The 21,806-nt window shown below is 60.5% G+C and overlaps 1 protein-coding gene across 1 annotated transcript; it reads left to right on the top strand.

Moving 5' to 3' along the window:
• The first annotated feature begins 3,054 nt into the window (after positions 1–3,054).
• KCNQ4 (potassium voltage-gated channel subfamily Q member 4) lies at positions 3,055–20,376 on the top strand. Its single transcript, XM_030464245.1, has 14 exons — positions 3,055–3,293; positions 11,164–11,254; positions 11,963–12,089; positions 12,304–12,479; positions 12,583–12,708; positions 12,819–12,929; positions 13,069–13,164; positions 13,414–13,502; positions 14,629–14,784; positions 17,215–17,432; positions 17,541–17,643; positions 17,901–18,032; positions 18,204–18,339; positions 18,466–20,376. Exons 1-14 carry the CDS (start codon positions 3,055–3,057, stop codon positions 18,682–18,684), a joined length of 2,019 nt encoding a protein of 672 aa, XP_030320105.1. The 3' UTR covers positions 18,685–20,376.
• The last annotated feature ends 1,430 nt before the right edge of the window (positions 20,377–21,806 follow it).

Genomic DNA, 21,806 nt, shown 5'->3' on the forward strand with positions numbered 1-21,806 from the left:
CTCTGAGCTCGGGGTCAGGGCAGGCGAGGGGTGGCACTGTCCCCCTGCAGCTCCAGGACCTGGGCAGGGGGCTTTACCCTGGTTTGGGGGCAGAGCAGCCCCCCCCCTCCCCAAGTCTGGGGGGTCCCCATCCCGCAACGGGTGGCAGGAGGAAGGAGGGAACTTCCGAAGCGGGGCCAGGGTGTCCCAGACTTTTGTTTGTCACCAGCAGCCAATTGCTCTGGGCTGAGGCCAAACCTCCAGCAGATGCAGGTGCTCTGCAGCCCTCTCTCCCCACGCTGCTGCTGAGTGTCCCCAGTGCTTGCCCAGCTCCTGGGGCAGAGCCACCCTTGGGGCCCCTGAAGCCATCACCCTACACACACAGAGTTCTGCCTGTCCCAGCCACCAAAACCCAAATCAGGCTCCCTCATGCACAGGGTTCTGGTTGCATTCTCCCCTCCAGGATGCTGCCCCGGTTCTGCCCAGGGCTCCCCAGCATCCAGGGAGCCAGGATGGGGCTTTACTCCAGGCCCTGTGCCCAGGCAAGGGGTCCCGCCCCCCCCGTCCCTCCTGCTCCTTTCCCCAGCCTGCAGCCCTGCAGCTGCATACCAGGGCTGCAAAACTTACTGGAAATCCTGTAGATGCAAATCCTGGCCTTCCATCCGTGCCAGGAACTTGAGCTGCAATCCCAAGAGGGCAGCAGGCTCCAAGCACGCCCCGCTCACCATCGCCTGCCCACGGAAATCCTCTTTAAAGTTTCATCAGGGCTGGAGGACATGAGAAGCTCTGCGGGACCCCTGGGGCCAGCTGGGTGGGGGGCAAGGCTGGCAGAACCTGGGATTGCTCCCCAAAGCCTCTGCCTGTTCCAAAGGGTGGGTCAGTACCGTGTTGATACAGACTCCCTGGCTCTATCCCAAAACCTCTGAGGCTGACGGAGGTTCCCAGGGCCCAGGGGGGTGACAAGGCACAGGAGGGACCTTCCCCATGTGCAGTGACCTGCAGTGCCAGCTCCCAATCCCTGTTAATCCACCCCTGGGTGCTCAGCCCAGCCAGGAGAGACCCCAGATGCCCACTTCTACTGCCTTGCCTTGCAAAGTTTCATTTGCTGATGGAGGATGCTTGGGGTCTGACCCCAAGTAACAGCAAACCTGCAGGAGGCCAGGAAGCAGCAGGGGGTGGGGTGGTAGCACTCCTTCACCCCTAATTTATTAGCAGCTTGCTGATTCCAGCAAACAATTTAGAGAAGTGATGTCGTTAGTTTAAATAATAATAATAATAATAATAATAATAATAATAATAATAATAATAATTAATAAATCAGCAGTTCTTCTTCACTTAGAACCACAGCTTTGGTGTGGCTGCCCCGGCCAGCCCAGGACATCAGCCTGGATGTTCCCATCCTGCAGGAATGGATCACCTCCCATCTGCCCAGACCTCCTCCTTGAGCACCCACCTTGGCCCAAGTCCTTTCCAGGTCACCTTAACTCTGGCCCCGCCGCAGCTTGGAGCCTTTAATCAATCACCAGGTGAAACCCAAACCTTTGCTGCTGAGGGGAACACACTGAGGCAAAGGGCAGCAGATGAAGGTCAGGATCCTGCCATGGCTGCTGGGCTGTGGGGAGCCTCTGCCAGGGGGGTCAGACCCGCTGGGGGTCCCGGGACACAGCCAGGGCCATGGCCCAGGGGGTCCTTGGGGGGCAGAGTCAGAGGGGGGTGAGGGCTGTAGGGGAGCATGGAGGAGGCACCACGGATTCCCTGGGGAGAATCTGGTTTGGATTTAAAGGATTCCAGCCTCCAGGGTCACAGCTCATCCTTGGAGGGGGTTTGCAGGGTCAGTTTTTACCAGCATCATTTTTCCCCCTTGCCCAAGTAAATCAAATCATGTATTTATTGTCTGTGTTTCCCCAAGACCTACCAAATACCGCAGTGCTCACGAGGGCCCACACCAGTGCCAGGATCTCCAACCACCACGCTAAATAATTCACTGCCCAAAGCCTCTCTCTCCCTCTCCTCACTGGGAGCAGAGGCCCTGGGGTGGGGTGGGGGACACTCGGAGTGAGGGGACAGCTGGGACACCTCTGCCCCTGACTTCCCTGGGGAAACTGTGACTCCATCTGTCAGTGGGAGGTTGTGTGGAGCTCGAGGGGAATAAGGTGGAGGAGCAAGAAGATGGGAAACATGCCTGGAGCCCAGCTCAAAGCTGAGTCTGCAGAGGATGGAGAGCTACAGTAGGGGCTGTGCCTGCTGCAGGACCCCGTGGGGAAGGGGTCCTGGCCTGGGGAGGACAAGGATGTGTCCTTCCCTTCCAGAGCAACGTGAGCTCTCTCTGTAGGTGTTTGGTGTCCCTCTAAACCTCGGTGCCACCAGCAATTCCTGGAGCGAGGAGAGGAAGAGGGGATGCCAGGCAGCCTGGGACATTTGGTTCTGGCTGACTTGGGAAGATCCTGCCTGGGATGCTCCATGCCTGGTGACCAGGGTCATTTGTTCCAGAGATGCTTGGTACAGTGTTTGGGAGGTTTGGGATGCTCTCCTGTGGGATGCTTCATGAACCCCTCTTTGCTCATGGGATGCTCTGTGATTTGTGATGCTCCCTCGTGGGATGCTCCACGCCCCCCGGTTTGGGATGGCTGCTCAGGGGATGCTCTGTGATTTGTGATCCCTCGTGGGATGCTCCACATCCCGGGGCTGGGACGCTGCCCGCCGCTGTGTGCAGCAGGAGGTCCCCAGTCCCCAGGGACCTGTCGGGGATAGAGAGTGTGACACCGCTGGAAACAGCAGCCCTTCTCTCCTCCCCTCCCCGGGGACTTTCGCTGCTGCGGGCGGTCTCCTTTTCCCCGTCTCGTCCCCACCCTCCCGGTGCCAGCGGAGCCCCGGGGGCGGGGGCCAGGTACGGCGGGGCGGTCCGGCCCCGGCGGGGGAGGGCCCGGAGGCGGCGGGCAGCTAAAGGCAGGTGGCGACGGAGGAACGGGCCCGGGCTGCGGGGCGGAGGGTCCCGCGGTGGCAGAGCCCGGGGGGGTGGGGTGGGGGGCGGCCATGCGGCGGTCGGAGGGGCCCTGAGCGGGGCGGTGCGTGGCCATGGCCGTGGCCGGGGAGCGGCGGGGAGCGGCGGCCCTGACCGGAGTGAGCACCGAGGGCGCGGGGCCGCCCGGCGGGACCCCCCCGCCCCGCCGCCGGGGGCTCCTGGCGGGACCGCGCCCCGGGGCCGCCCCCCGCCCCGCCGGGCCCCAACGCTGCTGCCGCCGCCGGCTCCAGAACTGTCTGTACAACGTGCTGGAGCGGCCCCGAGGGTGGGCCTTCATCTACCACGTCTTCATGTGAGTACCGGAGGGGCGAGGGGTCCCGGGGGGCTGCCGGCTGCAGTATCCATCCCCCGTGGGTCAGTCCCGGGGTGGATGGTGCCGGTGGGGCGCTGGGGCGCCGGGTGAGCTCCGGTCCCAAGGCTCCACTGGAGAAGTTTCTCCGCGAGTGTTTGGTGGTGGGGGGGTATCCGCTCCTGTCGCCGGTCCCGGTGCGATGCGAGCAGCGCTCTGAGTTTGTTCCGACACTGGAGGGGCGAGCGGGGCGCGGGGCTCCGGTGCGGGGCGGTGAGCGCGTCCCTCGGGGACGGGATCGGTCTCCGGGGTGGCCCGGGTGCTCCTGAGCACCTTCCCGGTGGTACCCGCACGGAGCCCGAGGGGCAGACCCGCTGTCCCCTCGCTATGTGTGGCCGGTGGTCGGGGCTGGGGTCTCCGAGCTTCAAGGACCCTGAGGCGGTGACAGGACAGGTCCCTTGGGTACCTGTAGTGGTGTCGGGACATCTCTGTAGTCCCATCCCGGCACCCCCGGAGCTGTGCCCGGTTGGGATGAGGCGAAGCTCTTGTCCCTGGCTAAGGATGGTCCCAGCGCGGTGCCCACCCTGGGAGTGCAGCTCCTCTGAGTCCCCAGTACTGAAACCTCTCCCCAGAAATGGTCCCTGGGATGCTCCCGTGGCAGCTCTGCTCCCTGCCCTGGCTCGGTGCAGTTTCCTGGGCTGTGCAGTTCTTTTCCTTTCTGCACCTGCCCATCCAGCAGGTTTTACAACGTGGAATCCCCTCTGAGACGTGCGGGCTCCGCGCGGGGACGAGTGACAGATTCAGTGCCCTCGGGGGCGACTGCTCGAAGGGCTCTAACGGGGCTGGGGTGCGGGGAGAGGGGGAGGCTCCGTGCCAGGGGTCGTTTGGGGCTCAGGACCCCCGGTTGGGGTCTGGCTGCACCACTGGGACATTGCTGTGCATGGCCATGGGGACAAGGTGTTTTCCCCTCCTGCCCCATGTGTGCTCGATGTGTGTCAGGCATGTGCACCGTGTCCTAGCTGGGCACAACCCCGCTCCCTGCGAGCATGAGCCACAAAAACTGCAAAAACTGCCTCTGCCTCTGCCCCTGGTTGCAGGGAGCAGGAACACGGAGCTGAGTCTTTAGCGAGGTGTGAGAGCTGGAGCTCATTAGGAGGCAGAAAAGTGGGTCTTGCCTAAGTTAGCACATTGAGCTGGCAGGATGAATTTGTCACTGGGGAAGAGGGCACCTGAGCTCCCTGGGGAGCTGGGAGAGGAGCTGGGGGCCCATTTGTAACGCCTGCAGACACCTCTGCAGTGTGCTCCGGAAAGAACACCAACGCTGCAAATCCTGCCCTCGAAAGAGCTTTTCCTGCAAGGAATTAATGTTGGCAGCAGCCAACACCTCCTGCTGAACAAAGGGGGTGAGGTGTGGTTGTATCCACTGGGCCCTGGGATTGCTCCTGATTGCCTCAGGACTGAGCTCAAGTGTCCTCCATCCGTTCTTCCTTCCAACCTGAGCGTTTTGCCTCAGAATTAACCACGTTGGACCAAGAGGCTCCTGGTGCAGATTCTCCCTGCTCCCTCCTCTGCCACCCCAGCTCTGCCCAGCACCCACCACCCCTAGAACACCCATGTGGGCAAGGTGTGCCATGGGGCTGGTGGGACAGGGAGAGGACGATGGCAGATGGGGAGTCCATGGCAGGAGCAAAACCTCTTCAGCATTTAGTGGGATGAGGAGGCTTTGTCTTCACTTTCTCCCTTAGTTTTAGGGTTTCAGGGCATCCAGTCCTGCCAGGGACCCCCCTGAAGTCTCTGGAAAGTTGCTGCAGGGGCTGCAGGGTGCATGGGTCTCTTTTGGGAAACGTTTTCTGTAAAGGTTGCTCTTTTCTGGCTTCTTTGGAGTTGTTTTGGGTTGTTGTTTTGTTTCTCTCCCCCAGCAGATGAGAGCTGTGGAGCTATTGCAGGGCTGGGTTTTGAAGTGCTCAGGAATGATTTGTGGGTCTCCATAGATGAGCACTGTTTTGTTTTGTTTTGTTTTTAAAGGAGGGAGTTGTTACCCCTTACTTTTGGGGGGAAAATGAGGCATAGGGGAGATGAAGCCCATGGCCCAAGGTCACTGAAGGTTGGGGCTGTGCTGGTCACAGGACCCATCCTCTGAGTCCCGCCTGTGCCTCCCCCCGAGCAGCCTGGCCCTGAGACAGGGCTGAAAATTGCTAAAATGGAAATACCCACAGAGAAGTGAAGAGCTTCCCCCCCTGAGCAGCTTAATGTCCGGGAGCACGGAGCAGGGCTGAGCCGACACATTTATCAGACAAGTTCAGCCTCTTTCTATTGACAAAATTGGTCCCAAATGGTTTCCTGTCCCCACTGCCTGCTCCAGGGCTGGGCTGGTGCTGCTCCACCTTGGAGGATGCTTTGGTGTTGGGTGCCCACAGCCCTGCCCGATGGGAGCTCGGAGCTGCCAGGGGTTTGTAGCCCCTTGTGCTGGATGTGCCCGTGGGCTCCTGTGCTCCAGTGTTTGCTGAAAGCCCCTGCACGTGGCTCTGGGGACTGCTGCCCCATGGGAATTGGGGTCTGGGGGGTTGTATTGATGGTTATGAAACTGCGGGGTGCACCAGAAGCTCAGCTCAGCACTTTTCTATTTCCTGGAGGAAAGTTTTAATAAAGAACAGTTTGACCTAGAGCAAATTAGGCAAGACTGAGCCAGCAGCACCAGGAACAACCTGCAGCCCCCTATCTCCCTGTGCTGGGCCAGCTGGACACCTCCCTGCTTGCTCCTGTTGGGCACTGATGGATTGATGGGTTTGATTTGCCCTGTGATATTGTCACCCTGTGCCTGGGGCAAGGAGGAGGTGGGAAAGCAGAGCTCAGAGGGTGCCTGTAGGGCAGCTGCCCCATGGCACCCCCAGCCTTGTGCCTTTGGTCCCCATGAAGGTGTGGGTGGCAGCTCCCTGCAGAGCCCCAGGGCAATCCCTGAGCCTGCTCAGCACTGGGTGAGCTGTGCCAGGACACAGCAGTCCTGGGCTTGGGGCTGCCCAGGTGCCTCTGGGCCATGGGGAATCCCAGCTGGCTTGGGGCCATGGGATGCAGGGGTGTGATGGGTTCAGGGCAGCAGCTGGATGGTTCTGTCCCTCGGTACCTCCCCGCTCCTGCTGACAGAGTTTCTCCTGGAGTTTCTCTGTGCTTGGCTCCCTGCAGGGTGATGGCTCTGCTGTGCTTCCCCATCTCACCGTATCCCTCCGTCCCCACTTGGGATCCCAGGATTTGCTGCTGTGTTTGGTGCCTGCAGCATCCCCAGCCCAGGCTCTCACTACCCATTTGATGGGCTGGAGCCCTGCAGAGTTTGCAGGGAAATTCCTCTTTCCCCTGCTTGGGGCTGGCTCTCCACCCCATGCTTGGGAAAAAGATTGAGATCCATGGTTTTAACTTCTCCCTGGCATCTCCCACCGGGGAGAAGTGGCCTGATCACTGCCCAAACCTAAAGTGGATGGTGAGGCTGTGCCCTCTGAGGGAGGGGCTCAGCTCCTGGGGTCCTGCTCACCTTGTCTGGGCTTGGAATGGGAGCTGGGTCTGGGGGAAACGCCAGCAGCAGGAGCAGCCTGCACAGCACTTTGCCCATCCCGATGCGGTGTCACCGGGGCATGAAATTCAGCAACTTCGGCACAACATGAAACCTTGCATTGATTTATTTTATCCTTTGCTTACTCTTTCTTTCTTTCTCTCTTTCTTTCTTTCTCTCTTTCTTTCTCTCTTTCTTTCTCTCTTCTTTCTTTCTCTCTTTCTTTCTTTCTTTCTTTCTTTCTTTCTTTCTTTCTTTCTTTCTTTCTTTCTTCTTTCTTTCTTTCTTTCTTTCTTTCTTTCTTTCTTTCTTTCTTTCTTTCTTTCTTTCTTTCTTTCTTTCTTCTTTCTTCTTCTTTCTTCTCTTTCTTCTTTCTTCCTTTCTCTCTTTCTCTCTTTCTCTCTTCTCTCTTCTCTCTTTCTCTCTTTCTCTCTTTCTCTCTTTCTCTCTTTCTCTCTTTCTCTCTTTCTCTTTCTCTCTTTCTCTCTTTCTCTCTTTCTCTCTTTCTCTCTTTCTCTCTCTCTTTCTCTTTCTCTCTTTCTCTCTTTCTCTCTTTCTCTCTTTCTCTCTTTCTCTCTCTCTTTCTCTCTTTTTCTTTTTGTCTTTCTTTTTCTCTTTCTTTCATTTCATTGCATTCCATTTCACTTCATTTAATTTTTTTTTCCCTCTTTCCCTTTTTCCCTTCCTGCTGGATCCTCTCTATCCCCAAGCAGGTGATGCCACTTGTGTCCCTGTGCCCCAAATGTCCCCTGTGGAGTCCCCAGGTGCTGGGGGGTGCGGGTTGGCCCCACTCCCTCTCCTGGGGTGCCTCTGGAAGGCACAGGAGGTGCATCTGGAAACACACTGGTTTTCTTTCCTCCCCCTTAAGCTAGCTCCTTGCCAGATGATTCAAGAGCAAAACTATCTGGGCTGCTCTGTGTCTTGGCACCGTCCACAGGAGCCTTGTGACCGTGGGGACTGTGGGGCCGAGGTGCTGGGGGGCAGTGGGTGACATGGGGGTGCAGATGTGTGGCTGATGGATGATGCTATCTGCAGGCTGTGGCTCCAGCACAGAGGTGTTGGTTGAGGCCATCGGCTGCTGTGGGACATCACCTGGAGCTGCTGCCAGGTCCCTGCACAGGGCTGTGCCAGAGGGCTACAGGAGAGGTGCAGCCTGCAGAGGAGCTCCTCACCCCAATCTGTGTCAGGGTGCTGGGAACATCCCATCCTGGGTGGTACCCCTGGGTTTGAGGATGAGGAGGGCTCTCGGAGCAGCACCTTTCCTCTCCCAGTGCTGATAACCAAGTGGGTGCCAGGTTCTGGGGGGTTGCAGTGCTGTGGTCAGGAGCTGAGCACGGTGACACTGCCACAGTGGGGCTGGGGGACACCCGACTGGCTCCCTGCTCTGGTGATGATCTGGTGATGGTGGGGAAGCACTCGGTGCTTTTCTGCTTCTCTCTGTGGTGTGGGCAGGACCCTGCCATGGTTACGGGCACAAACAGGGCCGGCTACACCCCTGGTTATTTATATCCCCCGGAGCAGGCAGGCTGCGGGCTCCACCTCCGCTGAAGGGCTGGGGAGAGGGATGGGGCTTTATGCCGCCGGCAGTGCTCAGGGGGCTGGAGAGCCAGGCACCATCCCCATCCCTGTCCCCATCCCCTCTGGAGCTGGGCTTGGGCCGTTCTGGTCCTAACATCCCCGTGGGGACCTGGTACTGGGGCGGTGGGGCCGGGACAGGGAGCGGTGTTGCCGGGCAGGGGCTCTTGGATCCCTCGTCCCCTGGCTGAGCTGTTTATCCTACAGCCCGTGGTATTTTCCTTCCACTGAGTTATTGCCAGGCTGTCAGTAGGAACCTCCCAACGCTGCCTCTGCCCCCACCTCGGGGTTTCCTCACAGGGGGGAGTCTGGAGCAGCCCCAAGAGGGCACGGGGGTGCCCAGCATCATCTCCCTGCTCCCACTGGCTGGGCTGTGCCATCCTGCTGCACAGGCTCTGGGCATCCTGGACTCATGGGCACCGTGAGCTCAGGCCATACCGGAGGTGTTTGGGCAGGCACTGGGTCCCAGCACTGCTCCTGGGACCAGCCTGGCCCAGCTTCTCCTGAGCTCAGCAGCTTTCGCAGCTCACCTCTTCCTCCACCAGCAGCAGAAGCATATGGCAAAGTTGGCTCTAATGAAGATTAATGTGAGGAGATTCGGCTCCTCCAACCCACCCCCCTCTCGGGTCTTAATTATTATTTTGGGGAGGTGTATTCCTTCCACCAGGCTCTGCCCCTGCAGGGGTGAGAGCAGCCGGAGGGGTACGGTCCTGTGCCCAGGTTGTCCCCGTGTGCTGTCAGGATGTGTGAGGGCAGCGAGACCCCCTCGGGGAGGGGCTGGAGGGACTGAGAGGTGGGAATTTTATGGGGAGAGCTGATGCACCAGATCAGCAGCAACAGCATCTGCTCCCTCCATCCCCTGGGACCCCGGCACAGGGCAGCAGAAGGCAGTGAGGCTGCTGCTCCACTGCCTCTGCCCCATTCTCACTTTCCCAAGCAGCATTCTTTTCTTCTTGGAAGGGGGATGAGAAGAGCAGGGATTTCAGGAGGGGGAACTCCCCTCAGGGAGCCTGGCAGTGCTGGCACCATGCGGTGTGTGATGGAGAGGTTGGCCGAGCCCTCGGTGCGGCCGAGCTGCTGAGAGCAGCACTTCTGCTGCCTGCCCCGGGGAGGGGGGCCCTGGGGAGGGGGTGGTCCTGACTTTCTCAGCTGCCTTCAGACATCTGACCCTTTCCCTAAGCCGCTTAGGCGCTGCCGCCAGCCGGGACGGGGCGTTTGCCCAGGCTTTGCAAGTTAATTCCGAGCAGGTGATGTGTTCCCAGGAAGTTTCTTTCCCAGCCAGCCCCGCAGAGCTTGTATCCATCACCAAATCCTGTGGGATGCTGGCAGGGAGGGGCAGGCAGGAGGCATTTCCCCCTCCCGGGGGTGCAGGTTTCCATCCTGTAGCACAGCTCTGCCCTCCATCCCTGTTGCTCACGATGTGGCTGCGGGGACAAGTGACAAGCAGGGCCACCCACAGCACATCCCCGTGGGACCACTGGAGATTCACCCCTCCTCCAGCTCCACATCCAGGGTGAGAGGCACAAATCTTCCCAGGCTGGGAGATTTCTGCCTTCCCTTCTCCTTTGTGCTCCACTGCCCATGTAATTGCTGCTAAATCCTGATTGTATAATCTTTATTGCTGATGATGCGTGGAGCAGAAAGTCTTGGCCCTGGGGGGCTCAGCCAGCTCTTGTTTTGCTCCTCAGACAAACACAGTGGTCGGGAGGCTGGTGACCCGCCCAGTGTCCCCATGGCACCCTGCCCTGTGCCTGTACCATCACTGCTGGAGGAGGTACCAGCAGAAATGCTCTGCTGGAGCAAGGGGGCACCATTAATAATTCAGAGGGAGAAGGAACCAGCTCCAGCCCTCTGCCTGGCAGCTGGGAAGTTCCTGGGAGAGGAGCACCAGGGTAGGGTGGTGCTGGGGCTCTAACATCTCCAGCCCTGTCATTCCTCTGGCTGGCACGTAGTGGCTCCAGTTCTGCTTTCTCCATGCTCTGGAGCCATCCCTGCTCCTCTTTTCTGGGGTTTCTCTTCCCTCAGTCCCATCTCCAGCTTCCCCTCGTGGCAGTTTTGGGGAGGGTTACCTGCTGTTGCCTTTAGGTGGGTTTGGGGCTGTCCCAGGGCACTCTGCAGCCCCTCCTGAAGCTCCATGTCAGCAACAAGAGAAGATGAAAAAGTGGGGGTGTCCAGCAGCATCTCCCCAAGCCCCCTGTGCTCCCAGGAGCCCCATGGATGTGTCCCATGGGCATTGCTCCCTGTGGGGAGATGATGCTGATGGGGAAGGGGGGCAAGATGGATGCCCACCAGCTTGGGCACAGGGTGCCAGAGCAACCTTGTACTGCTGGGCTCAGCCTGGCCACCTGGGTGCTGCCAGCAGGGCCTCTCCTGGCACAGTGGGGCCCATGGGACTGGGGGTGCCTGGAGCCCCCCGTGCTTCCACACAGGCTCTGGTGGAGCCCTTCGCACATCCTCACACGGGCTGGTGGCACGAGCCCTCTGCTTTCCATTTTTAGAATCACTGGATCAGGGGAAAAAATATATTTTTGGAGTTTCATCTTCTTCAGCTTCAGAGTCTATTTTATTATATTTTTTTCCCCTCCTAATTTTAAATGGGCCAAAGCCCCTTCACCCAGCTTGGGGGGACAAGAGCAGCTCCCTGTTAACTCTTCTCCTGTATCAGGTGTTCCTAAGTGTCCCTCATGGCCCCAGCAGGTTTGGGGTGAGGGGAGTCAGTGCTGCCCTGACACCCACATCCAAATGCTCTCATTTCAGATTCCTCCTCGTCTTCAGCTGCCTGGTGCTCTCGGTCTTCTCCACCATCCAGGAGCACCAGAAACTGGCCAACCAGTGCCTCTTCATCCTGGTAAGTGGAGAGCAGGGCCGGGGAGTGCATTTTCCCCTCCTCACGTTACACCCTGAGGGACTCAGACAAGATCTTGGATAAAACCCCTCTGGCCACTTCCCCAGCCCAGAGATCATTCTAGACTGGGATGGAACTTCTCACTCTGGGAGAAGTGCTGTGGATGTTCCTGTGGCTAGGGATGGCCCATCACAGCAGCTGGGTGGCTGTGATGCAGGGAGGCTGGAAAAGGCAGGGCAGGAGGGGCTAAAAAAGGCAACTTTCCCCCAAACTGTCAGAAACGGCTGACGCTGGAGTTCTTGGGAGTAAGAGAGGCTAAATTGGGAAGGTCCTTGTGACTTTCCCGCGAGTAAGCAGAACGGGGGCTTGTTTGTGCGGGAGGGAGGAGGACAATGCTGACGGAGAGGAAAAGGACCCAGCTCGGTGTGAGCTTGACACAGGCAGGAGAGACAGGGTGCTCAGACAAGCTCGAGGCTCCCATCTCACTGCCCCAATTCCCCCAGGATAGCTCCAGCCGGGGCTGTGTCAGTGGGGGTCAGTCCCCCCCTTGGAGAGGGGGGACACCCTCACCCCATGCTCCCCCCCTGCACCATCTTTACCACCCTCAGTTCATTTTGCCACCCACCCCGCTGAGACCCCCACACCATCCTGCCTCTGCCCTGCCTGCCTCACCCTCCTACCCCTTCTCTCTCCCTTCCCCAACCCTGTCAGGAGTTCGTCATGATCGTGGTGTTTGGCATGGAGTACATTGTCCGTGTCTGGGCAGCCGGCTGCTGCTGCCGCTACCGGGGCTGGCGGGGACGCTTCCGCTTCGCCAGGAAACCCTTCTGTGTTATAGGTACCTGGGGGGTTCTGGGGAGCACAGGGATCTGAGGGGGGCACAAGGATTTGGGGAGAAGCACAGGGATTTATGGGGAGCACAGAGATTTGGGGGGGGGAAGCACTGGGATTTGGGGTGAAGTGCAGGGATCTGAGGACTTGCAGCATCACTCTTGCCGCCGGTGTTTGAGGCAAGTGTCCCCCCCCCTCCCTGACCCCTCGCTGTCCCCAAGATTTAATCGTCTTCATCGCCTCGGTGGCCGTCATCGCCGCCGGCACCCAGGGCAACATCTTCGCCACCTCCGCGCTGCGCAGCATGCGCTTCCTGCAGATCCTGCGCATGGTGCGCATGGACCGGCGCGGGGGCACCTGGAAGCTGCTGGGTTCCGTCGTCTATGCCCACAGCAAGGTCAGGACGCGGGACAGACTCCCTGCCACTTAAACCCTCTTCCCCTCCCCTTAAACCCTCCTCCCCTCCGCGCATCCCCGCTCACCCCTCGCTGCCCCGGCAGGAGCTCATCACCGCCTGGTACATCGGGTTCCTGGTGCTCATCTTCTCCTCCTTCTTGGTCTACCTGGCTGAGAAGGATGCCAACATCCAGTTTGCCACCTACGCCGACTCCCTCTGGTGGGGCACGGTAAGCTCGGCCACCGCGGCGCCCCAGCCCTGGGAGGGGACAAGGAGGGTGGGATGGGGCGGTGGGGAGGGAGCTCCCTCCAGGCCTCCCCCTGCTCTGCCCCCGCGCAGGTCACCCTCACCACCATCGGATACGGGGACAAGACGCCGCAGACGTGGCTGGGGAGGATGCTGGCAGCCGGCTTCGCCCTCCTCGGCATCTCCTTCTTTGCTCTGCCCGCTGTGAGTAGCATGGGGGGAAGGTCCCTGCACCCCCCACCCTGCAGAAATGGAGGAGAAAGGGGTCACACCCAGCCCTGTGCTGGGAGGGTCCCTGTCTCTCCTGGCTGTCCCTGCAGACCCTGTCCCTTCCCATCCCCAGGGGATCCTGGGCTCCGGCTTTGCCCTCAAAGTGCAGGAGCAGCACCGGCAGAAGCACTTTGAGAAGAGAAGGACTCCAGCAGCAAATCTGATCCAGGTAGCACGGGGCTGGCGTGTCCTGTCCCATCCCTGCCCGGGGACATGCTGCTGTCCCAGCTGCTCTGCCTCTCCCTGTCTGCTGCAGACAAGACCCAAACACCAAACCCCAAAGCCAGCAGCCAGCTTTGGGTCAGACTGCCCGTGGTGGCCAAGGGGGATGGAGGGGCTGGGGCTGGCACTGGGTGGGTGTTGCCCCCCAACCCCCTGAGCACTGATCCTGATTCCCACGGGCTCTGGCTCCATCCAGGCTGCCTGGCGTCTCTACTCGACCGACTCAAGCCGGGCGTACCTGACAGCCACGTGGTGCTACTACGACAGCCTCCTGCCTTCCTTCAGGTATTGGGGGTGTGGGGGACAGGGCTGGGGGAGCCCAGGGGAGGTCCCAGGCTGAAGAACAAGCTGGGCAGCCCCTTCCACGAGGAGCCACGTGGAGCTGCCGAGGTGTCTGTATGGCTGAGCAGCATGGACACCTCGCTCAGCTCCAGCACAGGGACTGCTGGAATGACCAACACCCATCATCACCACACACCCATCCCACCCTGTCCCTTCTCACCCCATCCATAGCCTTCCTCCAGCACCAGGGATGAGGATGGGACCACGGGCTGCAGGGACTCGTGGCTGGGGCTGTGGAGCTGCCACCAGCCAAGAGCTGGCCCTGAGCACAGGGGTAAAGAGGGACCTGTGGGGGGGGGTCTGGCAGGCAGCTCCCTCTCCCATCCCTGTAGCACCCCGTGGCCTTTAGGGTGGTGCCACCACAGGTGGATTGACGACCCTCCAGAGCTTTTCCAGATGCCCCTTGTTCTCCTGTCACACCCAGCACCGCAGTGTTCACCCTGTGGTCCCCAAGCCCTGCCCTGGCTCCAGCCACACCTCCCTTAGCAGTGACAAATCCCTTATCACTTTTTTTTTTTCTTTTTTTTTTTTTTTTTTCCAAAGACAGGGCTCTTAACAGCCACATCAGGGTCCCTCTGTGCCTCTGCTCCCTGACCCAGGAGGTTCTGCTGCCCCCACATCACACAGCACCCACTCTCCTAGTGTGGGTGTCCTGGGGGGCCTCCACCAGCCCCTCCTGCTCTGCCCAGAGCTGCTTCTCCTGCAGCAGGGAGTTGGGGCTGAGCTTCCCCCTCCTGGCTGAGTGCCCAGACCCCCGATCAGGTGTGACAGGATGATTGTCCTGCCTCTCCCATCCCTCTCAGAGGGGTCCAACACCCTCAATCTCTGTGAGACCCTTTCCCCACACCCCCCTCTCCAGCACTGTTCCCCTCATTTCCCAGCTGACAGTCAGAGGTTGTTAATAATCTTTCATTTGAAGAGAAGTGCTGCTTAGCTTCTCTTTTTTTTTTTCTGGTTTTGCTTTGGTTTGCACAGGGGAGGACCCAGCTCTGCTCCGCCTTGGTTTGCTCATCTCATTTGCTTTTGGAAAGTTTAATTTCTTCATGTTTTTATTTAACCCCGACCTTAGAGAGCTGGTCCCAATGTTTGAACATTTGCACCGAGTCCGCAACGGAGAATTTAGGAATTCAGAGGTGAAAAAATTGCCTGATGGAGCCCCACCACCTTATCATTCCTTCACCCCTGGCCAGAAAAGCTTCATCCCTGCTGCCTGTTCAGGGGAAAGGTAGGAGGGAGTAGGTCCCTGGCCCCTTGATCTCTCTCCTCTCTGCTCTCTCTCCTCCTCTTGTCTGTCTGCCTGTGATGCCACCATTGTGAAGCCTTGAAGCCTCTTGCAACGTCCAGCTCCACCTGGCTGCCCTTTTTGATGTGGCCACAGCCTAGGGACCTTTCATGCGGTGGCCAATGACATCCTGGTAAGGCTGGGGCTGCAGGGCCAGGCAAGGAACAAACCCCAGTTCCTACAGCCCATGCCCACAGCCGTGGGGAGCAGCCGTGCCAAGCTCTCCCTGTGCCACCAAGAAGAGACAAGAAGTTTGAGGGCTGCTGACATCCGTGGTCCCTCTGGACCAAGAGTGTCTTGGAGACCCCAGTGTGCCACCTCAGCTGTTGGGGCCCTGGGCTAGCATCAGGGTTAGGTGGGGAGAGGCAGCACTGCTCCTCCCTGGCATTGTGCCTCAGTTTCCCCTGTGAAGTCAGAAGCAGGAGGTTTACCACAGCGTGGGGATGTGCTGAGCCATGGGGCTGTGGTTGCCCCAGTGTGGGCGTGGGGCTGAGGGAGCCCTGAGGTGAGTATGGGTTTGGGGGGCTCCTCCTGGCAGCAGCACCGGCCTGGGCTCGATTTCCTGGTGAACAGTTGGGAACTGGCAGGGGAAGGACTGCAACCCCCCAGCCATCCCACTCGGGGGGGGCCGTGCCTCCCCCCATCTCCTCTGTGAGCATCATCTCTCATAACATCTCATCTTCTCTCTCCTCCCCTCTCCTGATCACCCTCCTCCTCTCCATCCCTCCAACTTCCCTACCCCCACAAAAACCTCCTGTGTCCCCCACCGCCCCCCAAGCTGGACGGAGGAGGACGTGCAGCCCCACAAGTGCTTACGCCTCAGGTAACGTTCAGCCCCAGCCGCGGGCAGGGGGTCCGCAGGGCCCCCCCGGATGTGCGCAGTGTCACCACCCTTCCCTGCTGTCACCCAATCGTCTTTGGCAGAGCTCCGACACGGAGAATCCAGCTGATCCCAGTGCGGGGCAGGCGCTGGTGTTTATGTAGGACCTACACAAACAGCTGGACTCGTGCTTCCTGAGGGGAGCAGCACGGACGGGTCCGGTGCAGCGGGAGCTGCTCCCGGGATGGGGTGCGGACATGCCCGGGGGGTCGGGGACACGGTGACCCGGGGTGCCCCGCTCCCTTCTGGCCACGGGTTAACTCTGCTTTTCTCCTGTATCTCTGCCCTGACCCTCCAGCCCCATCTTTACTGGTAAGAGGAGGCTCTTGCGGACGTGGGGCACCTGGAGATGGAGGTACTGCGTGGGGCCGGGCCCACCGGCGTGCATGGTGCTGCCTGCGGGTGGTGGTGGAAAGGCAGAGGAGGGAGAGGCTGAAGGATGAACCTTCTGCACTGCAGGGGTGGCTGTGCATGGCCTGGGCTGAGCTGGCTGTCCCTACTGTTCCTTACTGTCTCCCACAGTAAAAACTTCTGAAACCCTGCCTCGGTTTCCCCCTCCACACAGCCCTGGCTGGTGGCCGTGCTGGACTTGCCAAGTCCAGCACCAGAAAACTGAGACACTTGGATGAACCTCATCCCATGTCTGTCCTGCTGCCACATCCCCTGGGGTACAGCCCTTCCTATCCCCCAGTACAGCACCGTGTGCCACCACTGCAGGGTTGTGGCCACCCTGCTTGCCCTGGACCAGCTCAGCAGCAGCCTGCATGGAGAGGGTCAGGAGCCCGGTGTCCTGCCTGTGTCCCACCTTGTCCTGTGACTCCTGAGCCCCGGGGGGTTCTCAGCCTCCCACCCTGTTGTGCAGTGGGTGTGGGGGTTTGCTTCACAGCTTCAGCTCTGCTGGAGGGACTGTCCCTCTGCTTGGCCTCCTCGCATGTCCCAAGGTGTGCTTGTGGTCCCACCTCACACAAAAGGCAGCACCCCGTGGTGTTTTTGCGTAGGTCCTACATAAATGATGCTGGTTTCAGGAGCAGAGCTCATGTTAGGGCAGGAGCCTGGATTAGGTGATGGAGACAGGAGGAGGACGCAGGGTGCCCTGTGCCAGCAGGGATGGGGCAGGAGCAAAGTTGCACCCGGGGCTGGTTGTGCTGCTGGTGTCTCTGCTGCGTGTCCCTCCTGTCACTGTACCTCTCTACTTGTCTGGCTCTCTCCTTTCTCTGCTCTTAGATTAAAAAGGGAAAAAAGGTGTTTCCAGGAGTGACCCCAGAGCTGCATCCACCCGGGGAATGCAGCACTGCCTGCCCTGGCTGGGCTCACACACGAGCTCCTGGGCTGGGGGCTCTCAAGGAGCTCAACACAGCCACCCCCCTATCCTGCCCCCACCCTGGTGGGCACCGTCTGTGCCCACAGTGGGGACCCCGCTCCCTTCCCTGATCCCAGCCCCTCCCCCCCAGCCCCCGATGGCTCCTGACGCTGCTCCCCCACCTCCCACACAGCAACAAGATGGGCATCAAGGACCGGATCCGGCTGAGCACCCCGCAGCGGCAGGGCAGCCGGGGCAGGCAGCCCCTGGGGCCCCCCCTCCATCGCTCCCCCAGCACCGAGGACCTCCCCGAGGCCTCCAGCCCCACCAAGGTGCAGAAGAGTTGGAGCTTCAACGACCGGACCCGCTTCCGAGCATCCCTCAGGCTCAAGCCACGGACCCCGGTGGAGGGTGAGCCCTGGGGACTGGTGGGGACACAGTGGGGGGCTGTGGGTGGTTTTGGAGGGCACAGGGAGACAGCCCTCAGCTTCTGCCACCCACCTACTCTTCCACCCACAGCTGACTGCCCACCAGAGGACAGTGGAGAAGAGAAGAGCTCCCACTGTGACCTGACCTTCGAGGACATCATGCCAGCAGTGAAGACCCTCATCCGGGCTGTCAGGTGAGACTGTCCTCATGGTGTCCCCAGCACACATGCTGCTGTCCCCAATTCCTCCACAATGGACAACACCAGAGAGCCCTGGACAACACCAGAGAGTCTGGCCAGCAGTGGCCAGACTGGGCAGGGAACAGGGATGGCTTCTGGCTCATCCCCCTGTGGGGACAGTGATCAGGAATTTGGTGCTTTGCCCTCCTCCCCACACACACCCCAGCCCAGGCACTTTCAGTGCCCTGCAGCAAACCCATGTGTCCCTGTAGGATCCTGAAGTTCCTGGTGGCCAAGAGGAAGTTTAAGGAGACCTTGCGTCCCTACGACGTCAAGGATGTCATCGAGCAGTACTCGGCTGGTCACCTGGACATGCTGGGCAGGATCAAGAGCTTGCAGACACGGTGAGACACCCCAAAGCTGACAGGGGGGCTCTGGGCTACCCTCGGTCTCCTACCACTAGCCATACCCTCTGGGAGGAGTGCTGCCCATGGGTAGGATGTGTCTCCAGAATCCCATCCCCACCCCTCTGGTCTGCTGGGTGTGACGGGCTATGTCCCCTCCCTCCCTGCCAGCGTGGACCAGATCGTGGGCAGGGGGACCCTCACCACGGACAAGAAGCTGCGGGAGAAGGGGGAGAAGCTGGCGCTGGAGACGGAGCTTGTGGATGAGCTCAGCATGATGGGGCGTGTGGTCAAAGTGGAGAGGCAGGTCAGGAGGGGACAGACAACGGGGAGCGTGTCACCATACCTTCCCTGCCTGTGGGATGGGGTAGCTGGAACCCCCGGGACCCCGCCCCATGGGGAGGGACCTGCTCAGCCCTGCCCTCTCCCGTAGGTTCAGTCCATTGAGCACAAGCTGGACCTGCTGCTCGGACTCTACTCCCAGTGCCTCCGCAAGGGCTCCATCAACTCCTTCAGCCTGGCTGCTGTGAAGGTGCCATCCTGTGAGCCCGACATCACCTCTGACTACCACAGCCCCGTGGACCACGAGGACATCTCGGTCTCTGCCCAGACCCTGAACATCTCCAGGTCGGCCAGCACCAACATTGACTGAGCAGGATGGATTCTGCCAGCGTGCAGCCAGTGGGATGAGCTGCAGGGATGTGGGAACAGCGTGGCTCTGCCCTGCCCTGTCTCACCACAGCCCTCGCTGTGTTACTTGAACCAAGTCTTCCTCTGGGGGGGTACGGATGCAATGGGATGGGAGCCCGTGGCACTGCAGCATGGCCACACCACACTCCTGGGATTCTCCTGCCCTTCGTGGGGGGTGAGACCCCCCAACTCCTGGGGCCTCGAGTGCTCCCCAGCCATGGTAGGGATGCTCCAGGCTGGCCCCGTCTGCTGGGGTTTGGTACCCCCAGCCCTCAGGACATGTCCAGATCTCCAGTGGGGTCCTGTCTAGTCCCTTGTCCCCAAGCAGGGGTCACCGCCAGCTATGCAAGGCTCCATCTCCCTGCTGGGGCCAAGCAGGGATGTTGGGGCACAACCCAGTGGGGGTTTTCCTGCATCACTCTGGGGCCAGGCAGTGGCAGAGCCCCCCAGAGCGAGGTGCAGGGGTCTGTCCCCCCTCACCCTCCTCTGCCTGGGTTGTTTCCCTGCTCGCAGAGCTGCAGTGCTGCAGCCACCTCTAGAAGCACAGCAGAGCCTTCTGCCTGCCCCTGCATGCTCCCAGGGCAATATATATATAGGAGATACATATATATATATATTTATGCAATAATGTCTTAATATGCAACACCCTCGGGAAGAGCAACCCATGGGGCCATAGGCAATAAGCAAACCCCCCTACCAGCACACAGGGCTGGATCCTGCTGCCCAGGGGGGACCACTTGGGTGTCCCAGGGGCTCGGGGCTGGGTGACAAACATTTGCCCGAGGGTAGCCCAGGGGCTACAGAGGACAGAGAGATGCAGGCACAGGTGATGGGGACAGTGGTCCCCAAGGACTGTCCCTCTCTCTCGAGTCCCAGACCCTGCTCTTGCTTAGAGGATTCCTTCCAGGCTCGGTCTTGCTGTGCTTGGTTTGTCCCTCCCCATGTCTCTGTCCCTTGGGGAGCACGGGCCGGGTCTGGGGGGTGAGTGTCTGGTGGGGACAGTGTTGTTGGCCATGTCACCTTGCATGGGCTCACAGCAGAGCCATGGCAGGCCCTCTCCTGCCCGACTCCTGCCCAGGGTCGGTTCTAGTCCAGGCTGAGCCGGGCTGGGGGTGAACCTGGTAGTGCCAAAGTTTGCCGAGCTGGGGCTGGCGCCTACTCCTGCATGCCCGGGGGTCCTCAGGGGTCTCGGTGTCCTGGGGAACTGTCAGGGACTGACAGCCAGACCCGCCGGGATCAGACCTGGGCTGATGGGGACTCTCCGAGTGTGGGATTTGCAGCCCCCCCCTGTTCCCCAGCTCCCCTGTGCCTCTGCTCCCGGCAGCCGGGGATCCCCGACCTTGCTCGTTTTTCTTGCCTTGTTTGGTGCATGTGGACAGCGCGCCCCGGCCCCCTCCCCATCCCCCGGGAGTGCCCGTGTCCCCCCGGCCGGGCTGTGGGGTGGTGGTGCCAGGGGGGCAGGAGGGGACAGCCGGGTGCTGTGTGCACCCGAACATGGGGAAAGGGTGCATGCGAGAGCTTTGCCTGCAGCCGCACGCAGGAATTAATTCGTAGAACCCTCCCCGGGGCTGGCTGGTCCCCACAGACCTCCCCAGCCGGCGGTAGTTACCTCACTTGATTATTAATTTATTTGTTTCATTAAAAATTGGAGTAGAGGCTGCCTGCCTGCTGCTGTCTCTCTCCCCGGCTCTCCCGGGAGGTGGCACTCCAGGCCACTGCTGCGGACCCGGGACACAGACACCTCCGGCCACCTCCCTGTCCCCCCCTCCCGGAGCCACAGTCGCCCCCCAGTGTAGTAGGAGGGTCCCAGCGCTGGGCCCATCGCCCTCCCCAGTCTGGAGGCTGCAGGTCTGATGCCACTGCAGAGGGTCCCATGTCCTGCTGGACCCCAGGGTCACTGTGGGAGGGTCACAGCAAGGGCTGTGCTCCCTCTGCCTCTTTAGAAGTGTCACTGTGTCCCCAAGTGAGGACAACACTGTGATAGCCCTGTGGCCATCCCAGGGAAGGTGTGAAGGGGTGTGAGACCCTTCCCTCAAGAGACCACAACCTCAAGAGGGACAGCAAAGCCTTCACCCCAGCACCCCAGGGGATGCTGTGTCTCCTGGCCAGTGAGTTCTTGGGGGGCCAGGGGTGGCCCCTTTCCGCCCTGCCCCAGGACTGCCTGGGGAGGAAGCTACAGGTCTGTCCCTGCCTTTCCTGGATGCTTCTTGCCAAGAAACCCATTCCTGGCTCGTCCCAGAATGCTGGACTGTGCTGAGCACCGTGGCAGCCAGCACCTCCCTGCCCCCAGACCTGCCCCAGCCTCCTGGGAGGAGAATCTGGGGTGACCCCAGTCCCCTGGCCCCAGTGAGTGCCTGGTGTGCAAGGTGCAGTCCCTAGGGGACACTTGGCCACCCCCTGGTGCTGCCTATGTCTGACTCACGGGGAGCTGCTTTGAAGTGGAGGCTTTGAAGGGGGGGCCAGGACACAACAGCACCCGGAAAGCCCCGGGTGGGTGAGCAGTGCCAGGGAGGCTCCAATCTGGCCTGTGCCTGGCTGTCCCAGCCTTGGAGGTGGCTTCCCAAGGTGGGTTTGGAAGGATGGATCTCCTTCTTCCCCTTGCCATGGGGCCATGCATCACATGGGGTGCTCACCCTGCACCCCACAGGGAGGGCAGCACCCTGCAGGGGTGCAGCTGCACCAGGGGGAATCTGGGGGTGACCTCCCCAGGTCTGGGCCCTTTGCACAGCTCTGTGAGGCAGCGTCTGGGTGCTGGGACCTTCTCCTTCCCCTAGAGCAGCCGCAGGTGGAGGTGGCCAGGGCAGGGATTGTGCAAGCCCACATCTCTCCATCCCACTCCACGTGAGCCCAAGGTGCCTGGGCTGGACTTTGTCCCTCTCCACCTTGGCTCCCCATGTGTGCCACTCCCCAGAGCAGGGACAAGCATGGCCAGCAGGGACACACAGGGAGGGCAATGCCAGCGTCAGAGGGACACAGCCAGCTGTGACCCTGCGGTGCTGGTTCACTGTGTCCCACCAAGAGTGACGCCTGGGACACTGAGCATGGCCAGAGGAAGGGGGTGATGGGGGGGGCTCATCAGCACTC

The sequence above is a fragment of the Calypte anna genome, chromosome 23 (assembly GCF_003957555.1).
Source record: "Calypte anna isolate BGI_N300 chromosome 23, bCalAnn1_v1.p, whole genome shotgun sequence".
Taxonomy (NCBI): domain Eukaryota; kingdom Metazoa; phylum Chordata; class Aves; order Apodiformes; family Trochilidae; genus Calypte; species Calypte anna.